The 19,032-nt window shown below is 39.7% G+C and overlaps 1 protein-coding gene across 3 annotated transcripts in view; it reads left to right on the top strand.

Annotated features, from left to right (window-relative positions):
• The window catches only part of adam12b (ADAM metallopeptidase domain 12b), a 96,412-nt gene extending 79,642 nt beyond the window's left edge, over positions 1–16,770 (top strand). For all 3 annotated transcript variants that reach the window (XM_055018862.1, XM_055018863.1, XM_055018861.1), the window contains 4 exons: positions 1,597–1,705; positions 4,819–5,106; positions 13,772–13,947; positions 15,016–16,770. In XM_055018862.1, coding sequence (XP_054874837.1) covers positions 1,597–1,705; positions 4,819–5,106; positions 13,772–13,947; positions 15,016–15,067 — 625 coding nt within the window. In that variant the 3' untranslated portion in view covers positions 15,068–16,770. The remainder of the gene's footprint in view (positions 1–1,596; positions 1,706–4,818; positions 5,107–13,771; positions 13,948–15,015) is intronic.
• The last annotated feature ends 2,262 nt before the right edge of the window (positions 16,771–19,032 follow it).

Genomic DNA, 19,032 nt, shown 5'->3' with positions numbered 1-19,032 from the left:
TATTAGTTTGGTTTTATCTTGTAGTTTTTGTTGCATCACTGCAACAGCAAATATTTAAAAAAAAAAAAACACCACTAAACAGCAAAGAGACACAGTTCATAGCAAGCTGGTGAACATGGAACAGTTGAAGAGCCAGATATTTCCCTCAGGACAAAAAGTGAGCAAGCACTGGACTTATAGGTGGAAAGAACATTCCCTCCAAATGATCTTCCTTCACAACCGGTAGCAAGCTTGACATAAAGTTAAAAGGTGATGCCGTGTCAGTCACACATTTTTTCGTTTCAGCAGCCCTCAAGGTGGCTAAAAAATGATCATTGTAGTTTTAAGTGACTCTCTGAAGTGTTACATTTGATATTTACCCCAAATCCCCAGGTTTGACATGCAGAATGTACTTTAAAAATCACCAAAATTACAGCAATTGCAGCCAAAAACCAAAAACTGACAGAACTGACAAATTTTCATCTTTCTGACCCTCCTCTCTCTACTCGTCTGAGATGCACCATTCTACCGAAAAACTTCAACCAAACTCCAACCTTAAAATCTTGATTTTTTTCAAATTCAATTTATTCTACATGTCACATTTAGAGATAGGTCAACAATAAATTCTGTTTGAAAAAAAATCTTACTATTTTTATTTTTCATGACGTCAGTGTTCGAAAGACATTTTTGAGTTCTAGTTTGTCATTTCCGTAGATGTGCAAGACTTTATATTGCAGCGAAAAATGAGGCCACAGTGAGTAACAAGAAAAGCAATAAGAGAGCACAGTACTCTGCCAAGGCTGCTCAGTCTTTGTATCATTTCCGACAAATGAAGTCTTTAATAAAAAATGACCTTGCACTGAGCACAGGCATGTTATTCACGTGTACGTCATGTATAGATACGGAATTGCGTGACCTAAATATGTAGTGGGCGGCGGGAATTGATGGAACTCAGAAACTATTTCATCAATTGTTCCTTGTATCATTTCTGACAGAGAAGTCCGCAGGGGTGTATTTGTAGTCTGATCGGAATCATGTGATCGTCAGCAGGTAGCAAACGCAGCGTTCACTTGTTGTCATGGTTACAGTGACGCCGTGCCACTATCTTGCAATGATGCAGAAATCTCTAACAAATACATGGATCCAGACTATAAGCCACATCACTGCCAAATTCTACAAAAGGAAGGAGGGAGGGAAGGAGGGAAGGAAGGGAGTGATGACTTAAGGAAGGAAGGAAGGAAGGAAGGGAGTGAGTGAGTGGTGAAGGAAGGAGGGAAGGAAGGGAGTGATGACGGAAGGAAGGAAGGAAGGGAATGAGTGGTGAAGGAAGGAGGGAAGGAAGGGAGTGATGACACAAGGAAGGAAGGCTTCCTGTCTATTTTAGAATTATTTTTAAGATTTTAGTGCTTGTTTTGAGGTGTTAAATGGGTTGGCACCTTCTTATTTATCCAAGGAAGGGAGTGATGAAGGAAGTGATGAAGGAAGGATTCATTCTCATATGCCGATCGTCACATAACTCCGCCGACTTCCTTAGCGGAGTAAATATCCCCAAAATGTCAAATGGTCAAAAAAAAAAATAAGAGATGTGGCCTTTAAACTCTTTTGTTGTGCCCATAGATCCGTGGAAACCAAGAGGCCAACGAGCCCCATCAGGACTGAGTCCATGTACAGACCAACACCAAGACGCAAACCTCCACCCAAACCCTCTGGAGCCAGCATGTACAAGGTTAGTAACTCCACAGTGTGTCTGTTGCTGCATCTAACAGCTTTGTGCATGTGTTTTGGTGAACACTGTTTGCTCATATACACCCATATATTTAGCCCATAAGAGTGTTTGTGCTCATTTCTGTCATTTGATTACTCCTGTAACGACATCCTGTTAGTGGACTCCACTAACCTGCAGCCCAGCCTCAGCTCAGAGACGCCATGTTTCCATCCTTGTTGACAAAACAAGATGAGAGCTGGCTGGGTAATTGATTCAGCCTCACTATATCTCTCTCTCTCCAAGAAATATTAATTACAGTGCTTTTGTTCACAGGACAGAGACAAATTTTAACTGAGAGATTACTCCATTTAAATGAGACTCAGGATGTTATTATTCGAGCCCCTTTAATATTTATTTGTGATGAAAACATTTTTTTTCCTTGAGAGAAGAGAGCAGATTTGATTGATTCAGGCAGAGGAAGAAAATAGGTGTTGATTTGTTTGTTGGAAATGATTGCTTTTAGTTTGGGTGACAAAATAAAGGCACGAGCATTTATATGCATGAGTGTGTGTTTGATCTGATTTGTGTTTGCGCTCGTCTGTATCGGCAACAACTTGATGTAAAAATCACGTCTATTATTAGCGTAGAAGTTGATCTGGTTTATCTTTAATAGTCTGCTGTGTATCAGAATGACTGTATGAAGCAGCCTGTCCATTCTTATTACTGTGACGACTTCAGCCGCTCACTGATGTCCAGATGTCAGTCAGCATCACAGCAGCTCTTTGAATACATCTGCATTGTGAGAGTCTGTGTGAGTGTGTCTGCATGTGTGTGTTGTCCAGCAGCCAAATCCTTTCTGGCCATTTTAGGCGTTATTGGTTTGTTCTGGATCGGAGGGCGAACAGCTGGTCAGGACATGTGGTCGGACTCTGGCTTTTACCATTTTAGAACATCACATTTAATAATGTTGTTTTCAACTTTTATGACTGACTCTGACATCAGCTTTTTCACACTAATGCAAGCTTAATGACGTGAGTTTACTTTTACCTTTGATGGCTCCGCTGCATCTTAATATCTCAGGTTAAAGCTTTTCATTACATGAGCTGAGGAATGCAACCAAATACTTTCTTCATGATCATTTAAACCTCTGAATCTCAAGCAGTTTCTGGCCATTTGTACTCACTGTAGGCTCATTTTTCACTGCAACATAAAGTTCTGCACCTCTATGGAAACAACAGTAAAGAGAACTCAAAAATGTATTCTGTGCAGTCTGACACAGTTATAATGCCAAAAATCAGATTTTATTTCTTTGATTACTTATTTTACTGTAATTAACATGTGCGCCATTTTTCCAAGTTGCTGTTACAACACTGGATAAAAACGGTGACTCCACAAACTATACATATTTTACTACTTACATTTTTACATTATAATGTGTTTCCATACTTGTCTCCTATCTGCTCTATGATTTTTGACAGCACTTTTAAATTTGACAAACAATTAGTTCTGTTGTCAAAACCGGATTCTTTCAATTGAGGCTGTTGACACCTGATATATGACGTTGTTAATCTTGCTCTGTATATTTCCTTACAGTTTATATCTTGTTGCTATTTTTGAACTCTAAAGCGCTTCGGTCAACCTTGGTTGTTTTTTAAAACGTGCTATATCAATAAAGTGGACTTGACATATAGACACAGCCTGCAGTTCAGCTGAAAGGTTTATGATTTTTTGTCATGTGACATGTGGTTGAAGCTGACCCACTAATGGTTTCACTGTTGCCCTGAGGAGCACATAATTTTTATTTTTTTGCAGAATTTGTTTAAAGCAAACAGTTTCTTCTTGGTATTTTTTTTTTAAAATGAAGCATGTTGAAAGTAATTTTGATTAAATGCCCGGATTTCAAGCTTAGATTTGGTTCATTTTCCTAACAGAACCACGAGTCACACTCGAGTACTTCAAGGACCATTGAATATTCAGTGTTTCTGTTTTTACACTTTCTGGTTGATAAACTGTGGAATTCTGACAACTTTCAAACCTGTCAGTGGGTTTTAAGGTTCAGTGGGTTCACATGCGTACTATTTGTTGAATTAATAATCATTTTGTCTAACAAAGTGTCAGAATTTCATTAGTCTGTTTTTACCTACCAAGACCAGACATGCATTAAAAAAAATTAATAGATGTTTCAGATCCAAAAGAGACTCAAATTCAGCCCAGGTGTGGTCGACCCAGATGGATACAAACACTTCACACTCTGTCTCACTTCAGAAAATAGATTTTTCTCCTCTGATGATGTGCAGCATGTGATCAGAGCTGCTAATGAGTCTGGTTGGTACAACTCAGGGAGATACAAGCTGATAAAAATACTTCAAGTTGTTGCTTGATATTTGGTTTTACTTTCATCTGAAACTGAGTAAAGATGGAAAAAAAATTTGTAGCCACACAGCTGCATTCTGGAGATACAAGATTATCTAAGGTTTTAAAAGTCAGCCGTGGCTTTTTTCACAGAAGACACTGAACATGTCACATTAGGAAAATACTTTAAACTTAGATTAACTTTACTGTCATTCAAGATGTACACAACAGTGCATATTTGAATGAAATTACGTTGCATTGGCTCATTGTAATATAAAGAACACTATGTATCCTCCTATAAAACAACAAGGTTTTGATATGTCCATTGTTCTGTTTGTATTGTTTGTTTTCCATCTGCTATCCTTCTATCCCCCCTCTGTTTTGGGGCGCCCAGTTAGCACAACTGGTTAAGCAGGCCACCCATAAACAGGCGCTATAGACCCGACGCAGTGGCCTGGGTTCTCTTCCAGCTCACAGCCTTTTGCTGCAGGTCTTCCCTTATTCTTCTCCCTACTTTCCTGTCTGCCTTTCTACTAACCTGTCTAATAAAGCCAACAAAAAGGCCAAAAAAACAACTATAAATAACTATAAAAAAGGAATTGTTTCAAAATAACTGCAGCAATAAATATAAATAAAAATACTAAGTATAAAAAAGTGATGGTGTAAAGTAAATTAATGAGTTTCAGTTTCAGGGTTCCTTTATTGTGCATGCTGCTCACCTTCATAGAATATCATAACTTGTGGAATTTGCTGAAGATGATTTCCTCTCATCCTCTTTTCAGCCGTCTCTCCTGAGTGCAGAGCCTCTTCTACCGCCTCACAACTTCCACTCTCACAGCCTGCGCAGACTTCCCCTCTACCAGCCCCTGCACATCAGCCAGCCCATGCACATCAGCCAGCCCCTGCACATCAGCCAGCCCATGCCTGTGTCTCTGAGTGTCGGCCAGCCCACCCTGCCTCCTCTGCCTGCCCACCACAGAGTCCTTCCTGCCCACACGTCCCTGTCGCCACCTCGAGTGCAGCCTTTTCTCAGTCTGCCACGCCAGCAGCCATCGTACCGAGCCGACCAGGTTTGTTTTCAAACACTTTTGATGAATGCTTTTCATACAGCACGACTTATGCCGTAATGTGACTGGCTCAGATCTCCACTGCAACTTCTACAAGTTTGCATCTTTCACTTTGTCATAAATTCTCTTCTAATAGGTTATAATGGGAGTTTATTTCTGTTGGCCACGACTTCAATGGACCATATATATGCCATAGCCCATTAAATTCAAGTTGTGTATATTTTACTGTACATTACTCCTGACTATTTTCTAAAACCTGCCATAAGTTTTTACATAGATTTTCCACAATATCTCGGCAACCATCAATTTTATTTTATTCTAATAAAGTGTGAAAATAACCTGCCAGAGACTTAAAGCTTGCTTGAAATAGGTCCAAGTGAACATTTCTTTTTCTTTTTTTTTCTTTTCTCCCTTGTTAAAGTTACATTTCTAGTGGATCTCAACAAATCCTTGGCATTTAAGGACACTCTGACATCTTAGATTTGATTCAGCTGCTAAAAATGCAATCTTCCTCAGCAGATGAAGTTTACTTAGTATTTATGGAATTGCAGATGTTGGCAATTTCCATTTTTCTCAGTGCGTTAAGCCCACCTCATCCACGCTGGCTTAAAAAATGGAGATTGAAGGTTCATTCTTGACCTTGGATGAGATGCCGACTGGATCAGAAGTCCTTAAAGTTCTTAATTTGAACATTGAGCGGCTCCATGATTAGTGGGGAGACTGCATCTGCTGAGGAAGATTATGAAAGCTTCAGAGCAGCTTTCGATATTGTGCAGAGTTAATTTTGTAAACTATGGTTTTCAAGGTCAAGACAAGTTATCAGTAAATAAAAATCACAAATGTTGATGTTATAAAGCATAAAAGTTAATTTACTCTTTCCTTAGATGTCATAGTTTCCCTCAAAATACAAATGAAGAGTTAAAAATCACCATAAACTACCATGTGACAGGAACTTTGACAATAAATATAGCAGAAGAAATGCTCACTGTGATGGATTACACATGTCAAGCAACTCTAAATCTTTTTACTTTCATAATATACTGAGATTAGCAGAAACCAGTGGCTTGGAAGGTAGAAATTAATCTGAAAAGCTGTAAAAATGAGCTGCAGTAATGTAAAATATATGCAAATTGCAGTTAATGGTCTAAAACTTGCACAGCCACCTGTATGGTCGTTTCTAAAAGCTTGTAGCAAAGTGTAGCAGAACTTGCTGCATTTCTGCACTGCAGTCTGTTCGCTTGCCCACATATCGACAGCAAAATCCAATCTGTCTCCCTCGCTGTGACCCAACTCCTGAGTAAGGCGCTGCTTTCTGCTGAGCCAGCGGTATCGGATGCAGTGGAGATAGTAAATCCATCTGTCTGCTCCGGCGCTGGATCCAAATCCTGATCCGCTCCTGTAATAGCGCGGCGAGGAGAGTCGCGCTGGATGCCGACTCTCTGTGAGCCGCAGCAGGGTGCATGGGGGAAACTGGCAGATGTGTGCTGCTGTTCAACAGAGGAAGACATTAAAGTTGCGATGTGACACTTTGTCTCTGTTGGGGAAAAGAACACAACATAATCCCAGATGTGGGAGCAGGGTGTGAAGGATTTGGAGGTAAGCATGTAGAGATTCCTCCAAGGTTAATCATTCAGATTAGCAGCAGCAGTGGTGGGAATTAACTGATCTCATATATGCAAGTTAGTTTTCGAATTTATATTTCAGATTGGTTAAAAAAAGTGTGATTCGCTAATTAGAGTGAATTTCAAAAAAATGAAACCCAACATTTTTGGCTTGTGACTCCTTAACAAAAATGTTATACAGCCATGGAAAAAAATTATTAGACTACCCTTGTTTTCTTCAGTTTCTTCTTCATTTCAGTGCCTGGTAAAGGTGTATTACATGAAGAATACAGTGAACACAACAAAAAATGCAGCTGATTACATAATACTTTATGTCCTGTTTGACATGCTTAAACTTAATTGTATCCCAGTGTATATAAGAGGCCATTTCATGTCATCAGCAGCACTGCACATGCAAATGCCTAGAGTGGTTTCCTGCTGGCACTGCTGGAAATTGGCATGAGGGAGAGACAGGTTGCGAAAAAAATGAAGATCTCAAAGACAGCCATTCATTACACCAAGAAAAAACAAGCCCAACATGGTACTACAAAATTACTAGTTGGTTGCAGCAGGAAACATCTTTCTACCCTCCAGATGACGGTGCACTTGTCCATTCTTGAGTCCGGAGTCATTATCAGACCTCCAGGGACCTTAAAAATGAGTGGACACTGTGGAGAAATGTGAATTGTTCAGCAAGGACCGTTGGAAACCGACTTCTTGAAGCTGGTCTGAAGTCACACAGAGCAGGAAGAAGCCCTTCATCAACGAAAGGCAGAGGAAAGCCGGCTACTCTTTGCTGAGGATCACAAGGATTGGACTGTTGATGATTGGACTAAGGTTCTCTTCAGTGATGAATCCAGTTTTCAGTTGATGTCCACTCCAGCCACTCTAGGGCAAATGCAACTGTATGAAGAGCAAATGAACCAGGTCATGTACAGGGCTACTCTTGAAAACAAGGATGGTCTAATAACTTTTTCCATGATCGTATCATTTAAGTTCCTCTGTCTTATTTCAGACATCTCTGATTTGTTAACAGAATCACAAAAGATGCATTTATACACCGAACTTCTCAAATGCTTCCATTTCAATATGATTTTTTTTTATCCTGAAAAGTTAGAATTCTATCTATCATAGCTACATAGCTGCACTAGTCAAAACTATCTTCACTTCATCTGCAGTGCAATTTACAACTATTCTAGACCATACAGAGCAAAATTTCTGTTAAAAAACATACCTTTGATACTTGAACTATATTTTGCTATCATTGTTGGAGTTTACTTAAAGTATTTTTACATTGTTGTATCTGTATGTTGATTTAAGTAAAAGACCAAAAGCCTGTACTATGTAGCAAGTTCAACATACTCGGGATATCTTTTAATTATCTGCAATCAGGAAAAGAGGTCTCACAAAGCTGGTTGTCAACTATAATATTAGAGACATAAAACAATTTTAAACACATAATACAGACTAAAAGCAACACAGCTGCAGCAGCCAAAGGGAAAACTTGCAAAAAAAACCTTCAAGTGTGTAAGTTAACAGGGTTATTATTATCGCTACCAGATTATAGGCCATAAGTACATCTGACTATAATTACAATTATATAGTCTATTAAATGAATGTGGTACTTACATGTATTGTTCTTGCATGTAAGACAGTTTTAACCTCATTCTTTCAGCTGCAACCCAGGCGGTGCAGAATATAAAAACTTAATTGAAAGCACTAAGTAGGCTGATTGTCATATTGTACAGACATGTAAGTGTGTATACCTTTTATGTATTTCTCACAAGAAGAATAATGTATAATCTTAAACCAAGATGAGGAGTTTCTAATTAAATACAGGTTTGCTGCTGCAGCTGAAGAAGAGAAAGCTGCAAAAAAACTGCAGACTGAATGTGTAACTAGTAGGCTTATCAATACCACAGTCTCTTTGTGTGTAAGTTGCTTAGAGAAAGATTCAGATTAATTGTCATAATAAAGAAAACTACAGATGCAGAAAAAAAATGACAAAACATTAAAGAATGAACAATCAAGCAATAAAACTCAAACTATCTTCATGATGATGTAAAGGATGAATTCATTAATCTCACATTCAGACTCATTTTAATGGCATTTAAGACACTTTCAGCTGTATTCATTCATCTGACAACCTGCAGGTGTTAAACAATCACAGGAGCAGAACAAATATAAAACATCATTCAAATCGATAAGTACACTTGCTCCAAATCCTGTGAGGTCAACAAGCAGGGTGTAAGGCTTTACTGTTTTAATCAGTGTCTGCTTGAAGATTATATGGCTCTTCAAAGGCAACAATAAAAAGGCTTTGAAACCACTTGCAGCTCACTATCTGGGCACAGAGCTCTGCAGGATCTTCGAGGAATAATGAGGTTGCTTTCCATAAGCCCTGATTGGTCAGTAGGTGGTGTTTTAATGCATGCTGATGTGTTATCTCCAGCCAGAAACCCAGCGTTAAACCTGAAGTTACCTAAATCTCCTCAAATCCTATTTCATGTGACAGATTTTTTTTTATTATTTTTTTTTTTTTAATTTAACCTTTATTTTATCAGGTAAGCTAGGTGAGAACTGGTTCTCGTTTACAGTAACAACCTGGTCAAGAGGCGGCATACAAGAAGATGAACAACAAATACAGGTTACATGTACAACAAGTGTGGTCCTGAAGTGTTTCTCTAGCTGATTTTTTTAAACAACCAGAGTGATATGTATGAGGTGAGTTTTAGGGATTGTTGCCGAGAGTTCCAGTCATTAGCGGCTGAAAGCTGGAATGAGGATTGACCGAGAGTGGTACGGTCTTTGGGAATGTGGAGATTTGAGACTGTTGGAATGAAGAGTATGGGTGGAGTTATGAATGGTAAGAAATGAACGCAGATATGGTGGTGGTTTACCAGTGAGGGTTTGTAGATGTACAGAAATCAGTGCAACTGTCTGCAGGAGTGAAGAGAGGGCCAGTTCACCAGTGAGTACAAGCTGTAGTGGTGAATGTTGTAAGGAGCTCCGGTAGCAAAGCAGATGGTAGAGTGGTAGATGGTGTCTAATTTATGGAGGAGGGTTTTTGAAGCAGATGTGTATAACACATCACAATAAACAAATAATGGAAGGACTGTCATTTTAACAAGAAGGAATTTAGAGGAGTGTGTTGATGAAGAAAATACCAGACATTTTGCTACAGATACTTACCATCACGTGTCACTCCATTTCCCACGGTTGTCCACGATTCTTTTATCTTTTATTATGTGCTATTGTCTGTCAGATCCCCCTTTTACCTTTTGTTGTCACACCTTTGTTATTTGCAGTTGGTTACCAGACTTCTTGATTCAATTACCCTTTCGTTCTGTTGTCTTACCCTCGGTCACTGATTAGCAACCATACGCAAATTAGCCACGATTCACTTTGGTAGTTACATATACCCCCCTCCCTACCCTTTGATCCATCCTCTGACATGTTCCTTTTGTCTTACCCTCTGTATTTATGTACAGAGCCCTCCCTACCCCTTGATCTGTCCTCTGACATTCCTAATAAATATGTACGCTGAAAATGCTCTGGGTCGACTTACCTTTGCAGATCCATACTCTGTTTCAGTAAATCCACCGTATTATCGGAAATACCAATAAAACCCACTGCTACAGCAAACTTTGAAGGACCAAGAGTGAAGTATCTTCAACAGCGTGAATGAAATTTTGTTATGGTAGAGAAAGCTAATTCTGGAGTTAACTTTGGATTGCAGAGTACTGATATGTGTTTCAAATAAGATTGAACAATCAAGTCAAATTCCCAGATACTTCTAGGAGGACACAGATTGAATCTTAGTGAGAGAAGTTTGATCGGGTTTTCGATTTGTAGGAGGTTTCTGTTGAAGACCGTATATTTGGTTTTGCTTATGTTTAGTGTCAGAAGGAGATCGGAAAAAGCGTGCTGAATGTTAATGAAGCTAATCTGTGGCACAGATAGGGCAGTGTGGAAGGAGGAACTAGATGTATAGACAGTGGTATCATCGGCGTACAGATGAGTGTTCGAATTGGTTACGGCATGGGTTATATTGTTGATGTAAATGTTAAAGAGTGTTGGTCCAAGTATTGAACCCTGCGGAACTCCTTTGTGAGTTGATAAAGAGTTTGAGAGAAGACCCTCCACCCTCACTGACTGTATGTGCACAGAACAATAGCTTCTGAACCAACTTACACAGTTCTTGGAAAGACCAAAATTTCTCAGAATATTTCTTCCACCACTGAGTACTAGAAACACCCGCTATCAGATCCAGTTATGTTTGGGTTTGTGGAGTTCATATCAAGCATTGCAGTCTGTCACCCTTGATTGCAATGAACTCATGCCAACCAAAGATGTAATTTAGCAGAAAGGCTACTGTTTGCTCTGTAAATTGGCTTCACGCCACCTGCCAAAACAATGAAACCCAGCTACCTGCTAATATCTACAAGCTCATTTCACTGCAATAAAGCAGATGGAGCGAGTCAAAACGCCACATGTAGGTCAGAAACAGCCGAGAGGATTCTGCTGAGATTTATAACAGGCCAGCAAGGACATACAGGACATCAGTCATTAAAAAGGAAGTGTAATACAAGCTTATTGTAATACTTGACACAAGCTCCCCAGCCCTCTGTGCCAATATGTCTTATTTTAATCGACTTCTTTTCTCGCCATCTTTGTCTTTGTGCTGTCTGCACCCCATTAATATCGAGGTGCTTCCAGAGGAATATCCTACATTTGTTACAATAAAAGAAAACTGAGTGGGAGCAGAGAACTTCACAAGCGAGTCTGTTTTTTGTCATCTTGTTCCCACTGAAGGAAAAGTACTGAAGGATACTTGTAGTGCTGAATAAATATGAACAAAATCAGCTCCAGCTCTGTTCAGGTGCACTGTTAAAGCAGACTGCAGCATCATGTCTTTCTAAAATGTCATCTTTTCAGGAAATATTTTGCTTTTTGCCAGGCGACCAGGCATTTTGCAGGGTCTCCGGTGGCTTTCGAAAGGTGCTTGTAAGCTCATAGATCTTTCTTAAGCCGCAGAGGATAGTGCAATCCTTCACTGTGAATTAAGACATGTGGCCACATCCAGGTCTCCAGTTACACTGTGATGTTTTCTGCATGAGAACGCACACAGGTCCTGGATTATTCTGGCATTTCAGTGGAAGCATCCGTCCATTTACATCTTAGCTTCCTTCCTGTTCACTCCTGAAAAACGGCCGGATTTTTAGACGTTTTTCCAAAGGAGTTGTTTTCTCTTATTATTTCTCTTATTAGTTTGCCAGGAGTGGAAGTGCACTTATAGTAAAGATCAGAGGGTGGTCCGCTATGTGTGGACACTCTGTTAGCTTCAGTTAAAATTCACACAGTCGGATTCACACTAATTGGATCACAGGAATACCCTGCTGCATACATTTTATTACCCCAAAATTTCAGCAATACGAACACTATCCACATGGGACCGTAGCATGAGTTTAGAGTAAAACAGACCCGCTGCGCCGTGAAGGAAGCTCAGTCTGATTAAAGCATCATAACACCTTAACCTCTTTGGGGCATCTCATGTTTCTAACTGCATGTGAACAGCTTTGGGCTGTTATCTGCACAATTTGGCACATTTTGAGTTTGTAAAACATTTTTTTTCTCAGTTGAGACGCTCCTGCAGTGCACCTTAGCTAATGAATATTGCATGACATGAATAAAATCTTTCTTTTGTTGTTTTTAGAGCTACTTACTGATTAAAATTGCTTATCGTAGCTGCACGGATGTCAGTATTTACTGTTTTGCTTTGTCCTCTGTGATAGTAAATTGCATGTGAAGAAAGAACTGAGACAGATTTGCAATTTTGGATTGTTTTAACAAGATAAGCAGCTTGGACTGTGGAAAAATGAAGATTTTAGTCATTTTTTTTGACATTTTATTGATCAGAATCATTTGCAATTTAATCAAAAAGATAAACAACCAGATATTCCTTAATGAAAACACTCACCAGTTGCATCCCTAATTTTGTTTTTCTCTCGCTTATCTGCACTTGCATACACAACATGGCAAAAGTGAGGGGGAGTAGAGATCTGCACAACATTTTGAAGCTGATCTTTGGGGATTTGCAGACAGGATTCAGTCTCTTGCGCTGGATGATGAAGTCTGGCTCACAGTTTCCATCACATCACAAAGGTGGTGGATGATGCTGAAGCCTGGCCTTGTGCAGGCAAGTCAGGTTCTCAGACACAAAACCTTTTCATCATAGGCTTTGTGTGATGTGCAGGGAGACAGGAAAGGGTCAGTCTTGTCACATGGCATTCTGTTATATATATCGGTGTGGACCGCAGTATTAAGGTTTCTCCCTAAACCACAAAAGTGTATGGACGGGGATTTCTACATGCTTGTCATGTATGTGGAAGGAAATGTGGAGAACTCTGGCATGCAGTGATATAACGATCACTCGTGGAGGTTATGTGGTGAGGGTTGAAATCCCCGTCATGCAGAGTTCTGCTGACGTGAACCACCGCTGTATCTGTCCTCTGGTTCACGCAACGATGCACACTCACAGGTTTGTAACTCTGTATGTCGATGTGGCAAACTCAGTCACGTCTCAGATGGATTCATGAATGTTTCAAACCTTCCAGTTCTCCAAGTCTTATCCATGCATGATGTGGATTTTTTTTTTTTCTTCCTTGTGCAGATTAAGTTAAGGTCCGTGTGTGTGTGGTGGCGTGGGTGGGGAGGTTTGTGCATATATATATATATATATGTGTGTGTGTGTGTGACAGTAGCTGGGCAGCTGGTAGCAGATGTTTATCACCCCCTCGCCTCCTTGCTGTAGATTAGTAACACATGATGGCACCTCATCCAGATAACCTTCTACACTCACACAGCGCTGCTACAGAGGAGGAGGAGGAGGAGGTTTGGGATTCATGCTGATAACACAGTGCCCTCTTGTGAAAAGAGTCTACTTTCGTGTCCAGATTGCTGCTGCACAACCAATCCATACTTTAAAGGAGTTAGAAGGTGTTTCTATATGCTGCATATCAAGATAAGAGAGTAAGAGTTTTGCTTTTTGTTTTCTTCTTCTCCAGGACTTTGACAAGCCCAGCCCACCCCAGAAACCCCTACCTGCAGATCCACTGGGGAGGAGCTCTCGGCTGGGTCACGGTGCCACAGCAGCGGGGGTCCACATCCCCGGGACTGGAGCCATTCCTATACCGGTCCCCACTGTGCCCAGGCCTCCACCCAGCATCCCTTTGCCCAGCAGGTTGGTGCAATGTGACAGGAATCGCATGTCTCTAAAGCTCTGTCTGTTCAAATGATGGCTTTTTGTCATTTAGTTTGTTACAGCTTCATTCAGACATGATAGGAGCTGCATAGAAAGAGCTTCCTGCGTGAAATTTGGCACCTGGTGTACCAGAGGAAGCAGTGGCAGCGCAGGAAAGTAGTGATATCAAGGAAGAGAAATGGTTTCTGCTTTGTATTACATACGGATTTCAGGTTATTTTTTCCATTAAAGCCCATTTCCAGTAAGGAAAAAAAGTTTTCAGCCTAAGATGTTGACACCATTTCTGCCTTGGATTCAGACTTCCAGCTTTGTATTCGTACCAAAACTAAAGAACCAACCCTGTCTACTCAGAATTGGTTTCCAGTTTGGAACAGGTGTGGCTGAATTCCTCCAATATTACAACTTGTCATTGTGTCGTGACAAGTTGTAACACAGCAGCTTTTACTGTGTTGGAGGAGAATCCAAAGCAGGCAAGTATGCTAATCTGCAAGTGGGCAGTGGATGGAATTAGAGATGGGACCAGTTTCCTCGCACACTAAAGGAGGCAAAGATGCACAGTTATTGTGCATCTAAGCTATTTTCAGGCATTAAGGGATCATCTACATGGAAAGAAAGAAACTTCTGAAGATAGAATTTTGATGATCTGAGATGAGATTTTAGGGGTTTAATAAACAGCAGGAGATGAACATGAATTAATGATCGTTCTGAGCGTGAGGGACACTCATTCCCCTTTTCTTGCTCATAAATTTCCTGATGAATGTTGTCACCGATTCCATCCTTTTTAGACTCTTGTGACACTCGTTAAAGTCATGTTTGCTCATGTAAAGTGTGTGACTGCTGGTCTGACTGTTATTGTGTCATTGTGATTTTGAGAAGACATTACTTCAGTATTTAACATATAAAATGACTTTATATTTCTTACATGAGTTTGTATTTCACACTAATCAACATACATGTGTACTGTGCGATCCTGTTGATTGCATTTAGGAGCACAATTATTCAAAATTCCTGCTTTAATGAAGTCACGTGTTCGTTTTTCTCTTTCAGACCCGTGCCGGTGTTGCCCTACAGACCACCAAAGATTCAGGAGGACTGCTGAGCTCTTGACATCATGGACAAAATAGATCTCCTACAAAAAGAGGGAGACTTTCCTCTATTTGCACTAACTGGGACTCTGTGAGAACTTTCGGACATTTGGGGAAGCGTCGCGGAGTTTCTAGTGAAAGGGGGCTAACATCTCACCTCGGTGCTACGCCTCTAAAAGGTGCTTTGTTGTCCTCGCTCAGGTACCAATGAACTATTTATCTATTTAAGTATTTAACATCGATGTTGCCGGTTTGTGGACGGAGCACTCTGACGAAGAGCGACTTTTGGGAAAATTATTGAAAAGAGGGAAACATGGTGTCATTTCGGATATTTCTTTTGCATTCTTTAGTGATTTTTATACTTTTTTCTCAAATGAAATGCTGAAATATCTGACCTTTTTTATAACCAGTGATTTGCTTGAATAATAGAGGTGTAAAAAGTTGGACTTGGATGAAGATAAAGGGAAATGGAGCACGAGCTTGTGGCCCGCTGAGCAGTGTTATCTACTTTTCTATTTTTATGATGTATTCAATACCAAATACATCATCAGTATCCAGTGCTAAAAAATATATATTATTTCAAAAAACACATCTGCTTCTAGATGAATCATCTAAAGGCTGGATGGAAATGGTTTAACTCCAACTGAAGCGTCAAGACTACATTTTTGTTGCGAGATTAATCTGATCCGCTCATTTTGCAGCCTCGCCATCGGGCTCCTTTATTCCCTTATATGTTCACTTTTGCAGGAAACCAGGAAAAAGTACTTTTTCACACATTTCACACTGGCTCTGACATAGCGCTCGGGGCATGTGCTGGACGCTCAACGTGCTCTGATGCTGGCAAGCGCTGCAGAGTGTCAACAGATTTGACAGACTGATTGTGTTCCAGAGAATTACACCTACACCAAATAATTCATCGTTAATGCTGGTGTCTGTATGTTTAACGTTTACGCTCACTTTGTCCTCGGGTGTGCGAGTCGAGCCGGATGACTTCAGCGTGTCCAACGAGATGTTTCACCGTCTCCGTCTTTGCTTTCACAACGTTCCTTTTTGGATTCTGTGTGGCTTCACTGATTATTCATGCATTCACGGCATCGTCCATTAGATCCAGAGCTCGGCGTTGCACTTTGAGTTTAGGCACTTTTTTCTTGATGTTATTTATGTGAGGAGGGATTCGACTGTAAACTTGACGCCGCCGTCCTTTTATTCTATGTCGCTGTTGGCTTTGGATAATGCATTTTTTGTACTTGCAGTGTATCCAAATGCAACGCTTGTCTCTTCACCGCCGCGGAATGATTGAAGTCCTGCACACCTGCATCGTGTTTGTGTACAGAAGTGTACAAGTAAATGCTTTTTTCTTGTGTTCAGATGTGTTCAGAGTAACTGCTCTCCGCTGGAAAAAATATTTGTGTCGATTAACTGTTAAATGTTTATGCCATTTGTAAATCCTAAATGTACTGTTTATTATATTTTAAGTGTTTAAAAGCCATTGTAAAGTGTAAATATTGTATGTTAGTTATCATTTTTCTTCATTTTTTTGTTTTTTTTCAAGCACAGTAATGTAAGAACAGCTTTGAGGCCGAGCCCCCTTTACACTGGGTCGTGATCTTGGACTAGTTCTGACCTCCGACTTGTAGGCCAGACGCAAACGTTACAGGATAGCATTTGAATTAAAGGATGAAATCAGAGCCAAATAAAAGTTCCTTTATGACTGTTTACAAGAGGTTGCTGTAATTTTATTCGAGCTTTGATTATATGAAGTTCAAAATGCCACCCAGCACAAAACAAACCACTAAAAACAGCCACCATGACCAACAAGGACTTTAATCATTTTGAACATGCATCATAAATCCTAATACAAAACACATACTGGGACAAAAGAGATTTTAGAAAAGACAGTAAAACTAAGGTTTGGTCCTTTCAATCCTCCTTCTAATGAGCAGAAACCAATGACTAGTGAGTTACGTTTGAGGTATGTGTGTCGTTTTCACAATGACTCTTCATATCGAAATCTCACGGTTATTCAACACTGCCACCTGTCAGACAACACTGGTCATTACAACAGCTGATCTGCCTCCCCTTTCTGAGGGTTTAACTCATTATCTTACTGTAATGTACTCAAACTGCAGATTGAAGTTGCCCTTGAGGTGTGATTAAGAATCAGCTCGCTATAACACTCGTTACCATAAGAATTTGAAAACAGGGAAACCTCAGAGCCTTAAACTGTCCTTAGAGTGAGCTAAAGACCATGATGAAAGAGAAAGGAAGTAACATAATGCATATCTGTGCTGATAATTATCTGAAAATTGCTAATTTGGACATATTTTAGCATCTAAGTTATGTTCAGGATAAAGAAAATGTCCATAGCAGGTATTAAGTAGTGTACAAATTGGTATCACCACTCCACATACATTCTTAACATAAAATTTGGGCTTTGAAGGATCTGTGCATGAAATGTTTTCCAAGTTGGCTCAGTACTGTCTTGATTTACACTCACAGGTTGTTTCAAAGGCAACTGTAAGTGTCATTTAGAAGATTTAATTTGCATTATTTGGTGTTTTCTTCCAAATCATATGATACTTTTATAACTGGTGACATTATTATAATATTAGAGATATTTGTTTTTGGATTTAACCAAGGATAAATGGAACTATAGTACAAATCAGCAAGTCATATTCTACTTAAATGCAATAGTTTCCTAGCTGCATCATCAGGCTCTCTAAAGGCAGCCCAACAGACCAAAACAAAACAGCAATCAGTGTTTTTTTGTCTTTTTTTTTTAATTACTGAGAATAAGGAAAGTGAAGCACTAAAGTTTGGCTTTATGTTACCTGTTAAGAAGGTCTGTAATTGAAAAAGCCTCAGTGAATCACATTGATGCAGGCGCATGTGTAGCACAAACATAGCAGTGGGTAAAAACACTTATTAAGCCTTATTTTGGTCACCTTTTTTTCTGAGATTCGACTGGTGATTTTTATAAATTATTCTTTCTTTGTCACCTTTATCTTTGAAATTGCAGTTATAGCTCTCTCCCTGTTCATTTAGATAGGGGCCTTTGTCAGCCCAAAATCACTGCCCTGGGTGTTACCAAGATGGCTGTCCAGACTTACCCATAAAGACTCTGCTATGGGGGATAAAAAAGGAGGTATAATATGTCAAATGTTGACCTTTGGGTTTGCAGGTTTGTAGATTTTATGACCTTAAATAGAGCTGAGCTAGCTGGTTCCCTCTGAATCCTACTGCAACATTGTGAGATGCTGCAAACTAAATAAGTTTCCTAGATTTATTTATTTTAGGGGAGACCACTATATTCAAAACTTTGAATTCAGTGCACCAAATTTTAAGTTTTCAACCTGCACAAAAATAGTGTACAATTTGATATAATACATTACTGACATGGTTACTGTGTAGTTTTAATCAGGCTGGTTTCAAGTCAACACGACGGCAATGAAGAGAGCATCTTAACAGTAACTTAATGTACAAAGGTTATTTTATCATAGACATAACTGATGTACAAATGACCGAATGCAGCTTCTCATTTAATTTAATTTTGGGCCCGTATCAAAGATTCTTTTAATGTTTTAATCAAACTATATTTTTTCTTTGTAGATACAATTCTAGCAATTTGAAGACTTTTGCAGGTATAGCAATACTGTGGAGGCTGAAAGTAGAGCAGGCATGAGCGCTAACCTGTTACAGATTTTCTTTTTCTGGCCCAACCTTTGGTTCTGCAGAAATAATTATTTCAGTTGGTCAGCAATTAAAAAATCAGTTCTCTTATTTATTAACCACAGTTGACAAATAAGAATTTTACTCCATGTGCAGCTTGTGATCTTTGCCTGTCTGCCAGTTTATATTGTCAACTCTAAAGCCCCTGACTGTGTGTGTGTGTGTGTGTTGGTGTGTGTGTGTGTCATCTGTTGATGACCGCACTTCTATGGGATTAGTGGCCACATGGCAACACTGGGCTGGCCGCCTG

This window comes from Amphiprion ocellaris, chromosome 16, assembly GCF_022539595.1.
Source record: "Amphiprion ocellaris isolate individual 3 ecotype Okinawa chromosome 16, ASM2253959v1, whole genome shotgun sequence".
Taxonomy (NCBI): domain Eukaryota; kingdom Metazoa; phylum Chordata; class Actinopteri; family Pomacentridae; genus Amphiprion; species Amphiprion ocellaris.
Note: the sequence above shows the minus strand (reverse complement) of the source record. Positions and strands in the feature narration are given on the sequence as shown.